The sequence below is a fragment of the Genypterus blacodes genome, unplaced genomic scaffold, assembly GCF_046128005.1.
Source record: "Genypterus blacodes isolate CSIRO-AG114 ecotype Tasmania unplaced genomic scaffold, CSIRO-AGI_Gbla_v1 ptg000040l_1, whole genome shotgun sequence".
Taxonomy (NCBI): Eukaryota; Metazoa; Chordata; class Actinopteri; order Ophidiiformes; family Ophidiidae; genus Genypterus; species Genypterus blacodes.
In genome coordinates, this window is record NW_027466853.1 from 144239 (window position 1) to 154699 (window position 10461).

General features: G+C 40.8%; 1 protein-coding gene, 1 long non-coding RNA gene and 1 other non-coding gene across 3 annotated transcripts; all 3 read right to left on the minus strand.

Moving 5' to 3' along the window:
- Nucleotides 1-246: 246 nt before the first annotated feature.
- On the minus strand, nt 247-318 carry trnae-uuc (transfer RNA glutamic acid (anticodon UUC)). The gene has a single exon. It is a non-coding gene; the product is annotated as a tRNA-Glu (tRNA).
- Nucleotides 319-1644: 1326 nt separating this feature from the next.
- Nucleotides 1645-4928, minus strand: LOC142999127 (uncharacterized). Its single transcript, XR_012963267.1, has 6 exons — nt 4745-4928; nt 3561-3578; nt 3158-3187; nt 2822-2866; nt 2583-2642; nt 1645-2331 (listed from the first exon to the last, which is right to left on the minus strand). It is a non-coding gene; the product is annotated as an uncharacterized LOC142999127 (long non-coding RNA).
- A 1482-nt stretch (nt 4929-6410) lies between these two features.
- On the minus strand, nt 6411-10307 carry dhdds (dehydrodolichyl diphosphate synthase). The gene is made up of 8 exons (XM_076148572.1): nt 9799-10307; nt 9558-9674; nt 9096-9238; nt 8193-8309; nt 8000-8101; nt 7755-7869; nt 7147-7254; nt 6411-6705 (listed from the first exon to the last, which is right to left on the minus strand). Exons 1-8 carry the CDS (start codon nt 9859-9861, stop codon nt 6463-6465), a joined length of 1008 nt encoding a protein of 335 aa, XP_076004687.1. The 5' UTR covers nt 9862-10307; the 3' UTR covers nt 6411-6462.
- Nucleotides 10308-10461: the final 154 nt, after the last annotated feature.

The window sequence follows — 10461 nt, forward strand, 5'->3', positions numbered from 1 at the left end:
AGGTTCCCTTCCTCAAACAACTTCCTCAGAGCACAATCCATCATCCCGATGTAAACAAAAAAGTCACGCTACCTCCAAACCACTGATTTGGAACCTGCAGTTTTTCCAATATTACTTGACAGAATGATTAGAAATAAGCAGTCTTGCCAAGACAATCACATCAGATGTTTGAATGATTTCTGGCACTGTTTAAGCATGTACATCAGTATACATGCCTATACTTGGAGTTTAGGTCAGTTGAAGAAGTTCCCATACCGGGAGTTGAACCCGGGCCACCTGGGTGAAAACCAGGAATCCTGACCACTAGACCATATGGGATGATGCTATAGGTTTCATTATTTCTTTTTCTTAATGGATATTGTTCTACTGGAGTAGTAAGGCTTATCATTAAAGTGCAGTATTTCAGAACATCTCCCATCACTGTAGCAGTAACTTTTCCTTAATTCTTAACTGCTGAAGATGAAGATGGCCCCTTCACCTCTGCAGTTTATCTGACTTGACAGAATGAATGAATCTACTCAGTCACAACAACAAGCCTGTTGTTAAAGATTTGATTTCACGCGATTACATACAAACACACTTTCCCGTACACTCTGTAGCCTTTCCTAGCACAAAGCATTGCTTTCAGCTCAAAGTGACACCCCAGGGAAATATTTATAAAGACAGTAAAGCTACAAAGCAGCAAGAACACAAAACTGGTGACTAACTGAGCACACTGAGCAGCACTACAGCAAATCGTCCATTCTCCTGACTCTGACCTTTGTTAAGGGTTAATGCAAAAACCAACCTGACAGGAAACTGCAGACTGACAAAGGTGAAGGGAAGCTAAGCATTTTCTTCTTCTTCTTTCATTCTTCTTCTGATTGTTACCTGACGTTTGTGGAGATTTGTTCGCTGGAGCCAATCTCTGGCACTTTGCATTGCACTTGTTGACAGTGACAGTCGCTGCTTCTTCAGCATAATGCAAATGACTTATCAAATGCAAATGGTTTAGAGGAATGGGGCTTGTTTTTCACTTTAGAGACTAAGTTGACTGTGTACCAATGATGTTATTAACTTTGTCACCATTCATGATGTCATTAACAACTGATGTCATTCACTGAAACTAGATTAAGGCATCCCATACTGAAGAACTCTTACAATCCAAAAAACACAGGCATGAAATCAACGGTTTGGTACTCACTGGTAATTTTAGTCCAGATTTGGTCGTTCATGTTGCGAAATACAGAACTAAAAGAGAAGCTAAAGACGTGACGTAACCCCACCGCCAGCCAACTGGTCAAAACAGTCCGCATCATATTTGACCTACTTTCACACGCTGTAAAAATGGAGGGAGACACCTATCGGCTGAGCGGGATACTGCAACTTTCCGCTCGCCCTGTCGGATGTAATGGACACTTGCTGCCCTCTACTGGCGCTACTACGCAAAAACAGCCTTTCCTTAGAAGGTACCGTATAACAAACTAATAATCTCGACTTTTATTGAGCATTTATCTCCGACAATTACTTTCATGAAGCAAGTTTAAGTAACTTCTTACAGGAGCAAACCTCAACTACATGACCACTTACTGACAATAAAGTCACCCAGGTCAGTTCAATGCAACTGGACAATCGTGTTTCAAAGCACATTGAAGTACAATAACAGACATTTTAGAAAGAATTTTAATCAAGAACATTGAACATTTAGATTAAACCACTTAAGTCCAATAGGTTTCCTTTCACCTCTACAGAATATAACTTAAAAGATAAGTTTTCATAAGATGACCAAGTCCATTTCATACATGTTTTTGTGGTGTTTCAAACTTTTGATTTCATATCAGTTTTCTGAACAAAATATCTGCATTATTTTCTGTGGGGTTTCCACTGACTAGATTTTGATATACAGTGTTTCAAAACATTTGGTAAGCAATGACTTTATTAGTTAAACATTACAATACAAGGAGATACAGGCAAACCACCTGTTCTCCCTTCATTTTTTAAACAATATGCCTTAGCTGCCTTATGACATTTAAAATTAGACTCAAAATCTAACATGTTGGAAAATGTATGCATTACTCAGCAGTTAAAAAAAACCAAACAGGAATAGACGAGCAAAGAAATTCCAGGTCTATATGATATGAAGAATATTTGTTTTAAATGGATAGAAAATGGTTATGATCGTGAAAACAGCTTTTGTTACATCAAGTGCAAGCCCAAAACAAACCTATAAATGACATTTGTAATATAAAACTTGGTAAAAAATACTTATTTGAAACTGTACAATCACCAAGTACACAGAGTGAGCACATGAACCATTATTCATTTGGCTTCAGCGGCATCAACCTTTGAGTCCTGGGGAGACAAAGTCAAAAGAAAAGTAAAATCAGCAACTGGTAGCATGTATTTTATCCTACTGAGAAAACGTTCGGATGTAAAATGATGGTGTTCCCTATAAATTAAGGGCAGTCTGTTCAGAGGACAAATGGTTCAACACTCTAAACAGTTGTCATGTAATCGTAGTACCACAGGACACCTGGTTTTCTTCTGCAACCACATGACAAGTTTGTCTGTAAGTCTTCGGGTGGGAACATCTGCAAACCTACCTCAGTCTTGTTATTCCCGTTTTCAGCTAGAGCAGATTTCTTTCCTTTTGGTGGTGCCTTCTGCAAAATAAGATGACCATTGATTATGACACCATTAACAGTTTAGAATAAGTATACATGCGCTGGACCTCTGGAAATTTTCATTTCTCTTCTAATAAATTAAAGAGCAAATCAGTAAATATGACACAATGATGATGTCCTGTCGCAAAAGATCGTTCTCAAAATGTCCATCCTCTTACAGCATTTTTTTTGGGTTTAGCCTCCGGCGTTGCCTTTTTCAGTTTCTGCAAGACAAGAAAACATATTCCAAATTATTTTCCGCATCTTAAGTGACAATACTGCACAAAAAACACATGAGCACATTACACAGTAAAGGTGCACAAAGTAAAACATAAATTTATACAAAATATGGGACATCTCTCTACGAGGCACTTCTGATTATGAAAAAAAAAGTTAATATTACAAAGATTTCGAATAATTGTGCCATTTGTATGTTAATTAATCAAATTACATGGCTAGTCAGTGCTAAGGTTTAAGACATGTACAGAATGATGTACAGCATCCATAGAGCTCACCTGAGCCAGGCGGGGAGACCTTCTTGTTGACTATGGAGATAAAAAGGAGGAGACGCACCAGTGAAACACAGAAACAGAGGCTGAGCCTTTAAGACATAGGAGCATGGACTTAGTCTGTCAAAACAATACAGAACACATGAAATAAATAAATACATTTCAAATACATGAAATTATCTAGTATATTAGTCTAATATACACATACACACACACACACATATATACGTATATAGTAACAATACCACAGAATTAAATATCTGATGAAAAAGTAAGTATTATGGCAGAAGTGTGTTTTTAGAATACTTGTGAAGGATTCAACAATAACAGTATGGTGTTTTTGTAGTAATATGTGGAACATAAAGCACCTAATCTGAGTTAAATATAATATTTAATATAATTAACAAACCTCAGAGGCCCCGGTATTCTGTTTAAAACAGAGCAGAAAGACATGAGAACATGAGATTTCACTTTGGAATCAAATAGCAACAGACAAAAAACAAAAGAATATTTACTTAATATTTAAAAACTGTGAATAATTATGTGTACATCAGCAGTCGTATAGTGTAACAGTGGGCGGTAAGCACGCGCAGAATGCCGCTGCTTGTTTTCGAACAGAGAGAATCCGCGCGCATATTTGAATTCAAATCGGGACGCTCTGTCACGCGCTGTCACGATGACAGCGCCGCCTTGGCGCGCTGACGCTTCTCTTTGTTTGGTATCACTGCGCGCCGACACACAACTGTTCACAAGCAGATAAGATTACGCTCCACTAATCTGTACCGTCAGATCGCCAACGCAACGACACAAAACCTGCACAGGTGGCGGACCAATCACGATCACGTCAGAGTCCAGATTTAATCGATAAATTGCACATTTGTATATGTTATGTTAGTATCCTGACGTGTCAAACAGCGATTGTTTACTTACGCGACACCGTGCTATAGGAAAAGTGATATACGTCATAAAATAAACGTAACGTATAATCATAAACATGGTAGCAAATCTCTACATCCATTGAATGTATTTCCAGTTCTATAAACTGACACACACAAATGTGCAGGTTTGAACACGTTTGACGTTTTGTTTTCCAAAGCCAGGAGGATAAAAACATTACCATCCCCCCAAAAAACACTTCCTTAAATTTACAGAGATCTTATCAACTTTAATATCCAACTTTCCTTGATTATTTACATCCGCCGTAATCGGAACAAAATGACAGGGCGCGCATGTGAAGTTTTGTTGAATTTTTGCTGTCAAAATGTTTTCCCTCCCTCCCACCCAGGGACGTGACAGGCGCAGCCACGACGCCGCGCTGCACAATATGAAGGGCTGCACTTGTGACGCAGAAAAACAATCTGTAACATGGAATAATCATCGGATAACCAACGTTACTCCATTGCTTGTTTCTATGTATTGACCCATGGAGTCTGCACGGGCGGGTCTGGCTGCCTGACCGCGGTGGCAGTATCGTTTATGTGATGATGACGCTCCACTGATGCCGAAGTATCAAACGCAACCTAAGGTTACCCCTTGCGTTGACGACACAAAACTAACGCACTTGCTGCGATAAAATGAGAAATATATTCCTACCTTCTTTTTGGCCATGTTTGGGACAAGAATAAAGCAAAGGTTGTACAAGAATATAACCTTAAAGACAAGCTTTTCCGGCAAGGGTACACGCGAAGACCACAGGCTCAGTGTGTAAAATGGCGAATGTATAATGCTACCCAATGTTTTTATAGTTTATTCGCTGTAATATAAGTACGAAACTGGTTTGAACCAGTTTGTGTTTCGCAGACTCTGATTGGCTGTAAACGCGTCACATGGTTACAGGCACCTCCCACTTGTTAACGCGCCAGGAAGCAGCAGAGTTGTGAAAGTACAAGTCGGCTCCAGAGGGTGGCGCAGTATCGCACAATAGGCACTAGTTACTTCGTTGTACTGTACTTGGCTGCATTTCTGCTATATTTTGAAGTACTAAGTGGAATGAAAATGAGTTATTAACAATCTAAAATAGAATCTGTTCGCTTTTCATCTCAACAATCTGAACACATTACGCTATATTTACCACAGTAGACACTTTTATCCAAAGTGATGTTACTGTTACCAAACAAGATCTAAGAAATTTAAACATGCTGAAACATCAGATACATTAATAGAGAGCCTTTAGTCCAAAGCCCTTTAGTATCAGTTATAGGCCTCAAGAACTTTTCGGATTTTGTGAAGTTCTGTCGTTGCTCAATCACTATGGTTTCGATAGATTGGGAAAACAATTCTGATCTAAATTAACATGGATACCATATATCATCTTATCTTAAATCTCATTTTCTTATACTACTATGATTTGGAGAGCACATGTGCATCAATACAATTAGCCCCACTCCTCCAATCACCGCCAAACTTGCCTGAAACAATGGATGTTCAATGTTCCTTTTCATTTCAGTTTTATTTCTCCCACTTCTGTATCAATTACAGTAACGCTATTTCGGGGGGAGGAAGGATGTTCAGGGGAGGATGGGTTGACAGGTAACACAGCCTCGAAAACGTACGCAATCAATTTTTTAATTTGAAACTTAATGGTGTTATCTAGTAGCTCATTTTGTTCATTAGCCATTTAATCTGTTATTAGTATGTGAATCTGTTTGTCTGTTTATTGGTAGAACTCATCTTTCTGATTCATTAACAGTAAGGCCACCAAATGGTTATGACAAAGAACATTTTACTTTAACACAGGTTACTCTTCATCAACCAAAAGGCAGCAAGCGCAACATTGTATGGTTGAACTTTGACATGTGACATACAAAGGACTTATTTGCACATCTTTGAATGGCCTTTGACATACAGCCAATTGCTTCAGTCTGGCAAAGAATGCTGGTCAAAATATAGTTATGATAACATCAGTCAACAAACAACACTTTCTTTGGGCCTCAACAAACCACAAAACTGGACTAATTATATTTCCCCCTGGTAAGATACTGAAGACATTGGATCCATAGATTGCACCTCACAAATTCAACCATCCAATCAACGACATGCATTTGACACACAACCCTCGCAATTATTTAACTTCATCTTGACCAGAGATATCATTTAGTTTATTTTTCTATCTACAATTTTAAATATCAACACTATTGTACAGCCCCATAGGGGTAAAATTGCTCTCTAATCCTTGTACAATCAGTACGAACAAAAAAAATATCCATGATCATTTGTAATTTCTCTTCCCTGTTCTGCAGAAGCCTTTTTAGGAAGAGGGAAGGGGACATTACTTCCCCACTTCAACATGGGGTTTCCTCTCTGGAGCCTCTCTAGGCTGAGATGGCTTCGCTGCATAAGTCAGTAAAGAAAGAGTCTCTCTTGTGCTTCAATACTTCTATGAAATCTTGAACGCGTTCTTCCCGGCAGGCAGTGTAGTGCAGCAGCGCCTCCTGTCTTCTCTGAGCGTCGGCGGGCTTTCCATTCCCATGATGCTGCAGGAGCTCCGCAACACAGGTGCGGTCTTCCTCCAGCTGCTGCTGAGCCTCATGCTCTCGATGGAGATCTCTTGCTTTCTGAAACGCAAATGCAGACAAATGCAATCAAAAATCACTTAAATGAGCAATGACTGAAAATTTGTGTGTGTGTGGGGGGTCAAGCTGTTTTTGGTTGTGTTGTTTTGTTGTCGGTAGTTGTTGTTTTGCATCGGATGAAAGAAGTGGAGCCAGTATGCTTGAACATATGGCAGTGATAAATTGACCACAAAATACTTGCTTTACCAACTGATCTAAACATAGTGCTCAGGGCAGCGACACCTGCAGTCAAGTTTTATTTAGGATCTGGGACCCAACAACAAAAGCGTGACTCGCAATAAGCCAACACATTAACAACAACATCATGCAATACAGTCAAACTGTATTTGTGTCTATAGCCATTACACGAAAAGCTTGTAATCTCTGGTTATAATGTCCATTTAACTCTCCATATTAGAGATAAATGGTCTCAATATGCCTCACCTGAATGGATTTATGGTTTAACTGGTATTGTAGAATGGCGTCACACAAGTTCCAGAATGTATACTCTGGCCAGAGTACTGACTGGAACACCAGACACGAGTGAGAGGTCTGCAGGAAGGAAGGAAAAAAAATGTCTGAGGAGAAAGTGTCACGTATTTGACAAATACATACAGTATATAATTGGTGACATCACGAGCGGTAACAATGTGTCGTATGCATGGCATGCTTGGAAAAACAGAGGTCTGATTGCGTTGCTGTAGAAGAGACATCTGATGATTACTCTCTTGCAGATTACTCTCTCACAAAGATTCACCATGAAATCAAAGCCTTGTGTAAAATTAAGTTTGTGGGTGACGAATTTCAGCTGTACAACTCGAGTAAAATACAGTGCAGTTGCTATGGCTACAGCAAAGCAGAAGAAACAAACCGTTTCTCCTGATTTGCATTGAAAACCAACCGTGCAACCTTATGAGCTTCCAAATTCAAATCTTCTACAGCACCCTGCTTATCTGACAGCACAGAAAATGAGAAATAGTAGAGAAATAGCAGAGGACAGAAAATGCTGCTACTTCTCCTAGAATCAATAAGGACTTGTGTCACTTCCTCACCTGCCAAAGCAGGAAGTCGCTGAGGCGCACCTCCCCAGATGTGCGGATAAGGAGGTCCGGATTGGGAGAATTGTTACTGTAGAGACACTCGCTCAGTAGCACCTCAGACACATCGCTGAGCGCCGCCACAGGACACAAACACAAAAACACATTGCTGGTTAGAACAATGACTCCTCCAGCTTTCTTCTCATGTGGTACAGAACACACCGACAGGCTCAACTCATGTGGCCTTTACACTTGCTCACCTGGCTTTGATCAAACCTTGCTCCACTCCCCAGGCCATTTCCCTGACTGCATTGGTGATTTCATGTCTTGAGGTGTAGGCAAAGCACACGTTCAGAAAACATCTGCAGAAAAAGCAGCGAAAAGTCAGAGCGGAAGCAAACCACAGATGATGAAGCTAATTGTAGAACAAGCAGAAACTTTGGACGTGCATACTTATTGTGAGCCCGGGTTGTGACTACAGCTTTGGCAATAAGTTGCTGAATGTCCAACGGCAGCATATTCAAATCACCCAGTACCCGGATACACACACCGTGCTTCTCCAGATTTTCCCTATGGAAGGAGAGAAGTGGTGGTACTTAGACAAGGGGAGGAAACAAGGAATGACACGTGAAAGCAGGAGGGAGCAGAGGGACAACAAGAGCACTATTCTCCATCTGAAACATGTCCGACCGCATTTCACACACACACACACACAAAAGTCCTCCACAGTTAGTGGGCTGAAACCGGGTGCCTGAAGCTTTTTTGTAAGCGATCATACACAGTATCACCCCCCCCCCCCCCCCCCCCCCCCCCTTTTGTGCCGCTAGCTGGATGAGTAGGTTTGACTTTAGAAGTAAACAGATTCATAAAAGCTTCATAAAAATATCCTACTGGTTTTAAAACAGTCCAATGGGATGGTGCATGAGCCAACATCCAGTGGCCATTAAAAGGACTGAAACTTCAGGCACTTACATACTGTACATATAGTCAGTGTTATTTTACATGGATCACAGCTGTAATCAGGTAGAAGCCGCTGGTGGAAACTGGACACTGCGTTGACATGGAGAATATCAGCCAAAATACAAATATAATCTTACCATCGCTAAAAACTTGGAAAGGAAAACCATTAATACAATACAATGGCTCGATAATAAATCCTGCAATTGAGTCACAACTGAGGAGTCCACTTACAGAACAAACAACAGATCACATTTATCCACCTGACATGGCAGAGGAGTATTTGTTACCCTTGAGTTCCAAGTTAAGTTCTGCCTGTTTTAACTTTGAGGAAGCTGTGAATCACGTGAAATGCCACAGCAAAGCACAAACCTTAACAACTCCTCAGCTTAGACTCACCGCTCATCCAATAGCCTCTCGAATTTCTGCCTGGCCAGCTCCATCAGCCCATCCACCTCCTCTTTGGTGCGTTTGAAGTTCTCAATGCTGAAGGCGTAAACTGTCACCTCTGGGATGTTCAGATGTTTGCACCAGCGTAGTGTCTTGAGACGGGGCGGGTAAGAGGATGACAATTATCACAAATCACTGAAACAAGTCAGAGAACACAATCGTACGGAGAGAGACCAAGGGCACTACTCCAGAAGTTTACAGGGGAACCATGGAGGAAAATACGAGTCTTAAATTCACTCCTACATATTACTGGCACCCAAAATCCAATAAGTATCCAAAAGTATGCATGATAGATTTGAGGGATCAAAGGGAATCCGTCCCCCAAAGAAAGAACATTAGCAACCTCAGACATTTTTGAACAGGACCAACTGAGGGTAACAACAGGAGGCCTGATTTCCAATGCAGCCTCACCTCTGCCAACTTGTTGAATCCCTGCATGTGCCCCTCCTGGCGCTCCACGTTTTTCTTGCGTGCAAAGCGACGGTTGCCATCCATGATGAAGGCCACATGTTTAGGCATGGGACCTGCCTGGGGGGGCGAAACCAGATCAGGAAATTTAAAAAAAATAAATAAACGTGTACTTTGAAGGAAAAAATTAAGATGAACCAACCAAGCGCTAGCTTACACAGAGAGAGTGTAGTGTTAGACTTACCTTAAGGATATTGGCTGAAATCTTCTCAAGGAGGTTTAGTTCCCCTTCTCTTATCCACGACATGATCAGGTTGAGTGGTCAGAGAGGGGTTAATGACTGAGTTTAAAATAGACGTCGGGTCAATTCTCCAACCCAGGTTACGAGAGGTAGCGGAATGACTAAGTATGTTATCCGTTATTTAAAACGATAATAGAGTCTTATTCGTCATTTCATACTAATAATCTGACGTTCAGCCATCCAGTCACGGATCTCGCCGATTACAGTCAGCCTGCTTTACGAGACGTGCAGTGAAATCTGTGCTATGAGGCCAAAAGAAGCACAAACGCGGTCGCACAAGGTTCATAAAGCGCGTAAGTTTCACCGTAACTGCTTCATTCATTCAGACGATTCCGCCACACGGTGTCCATCTACAACATTACGAGTATTAGATCTAATTCTACGAACCTTCCAACTCACAGCTTTTATGATGACGACCTCTTCCGCATTCGAGTAAGTGACGTAATAGCACAGTTACTACTTCCTGTCATGTGATCGTAGATCTTTACAACATGTGGATGGACTAAATGCGGTGTAGTACGAAAGATTTGATACAATTATGGATAGACGACAGTATATAGTCTGTTATCATTAAACAGACGCACCCGGCTATTGCCGACACAAAAA

Bases quoted from the DNA above. Each gene is read 5' to 3' on its own strand.
- dhdds (XM_076148572.1), bottom strand. From the start codon at position 9,861: ATGTCGTGGATAAGAGAAGGGGAACTAAACCTCCTTGAGAAGATTTCA. The intron at 8,310-9,095 runs GTGAGTCTAAGC...CTCCTTCCATAG, and splicing joins GAGAGGCTATTGGATGAGCG to GGAAAATCTGGAGAAGCACG. The intron at 7,255-7,754 runs GTGAGGAAGTGA...TCCTTCCTGCAG, and splicing joins GCGACTTCCTGCTTTGGCAG to ACCTCTCACTCGTGTCTGGT.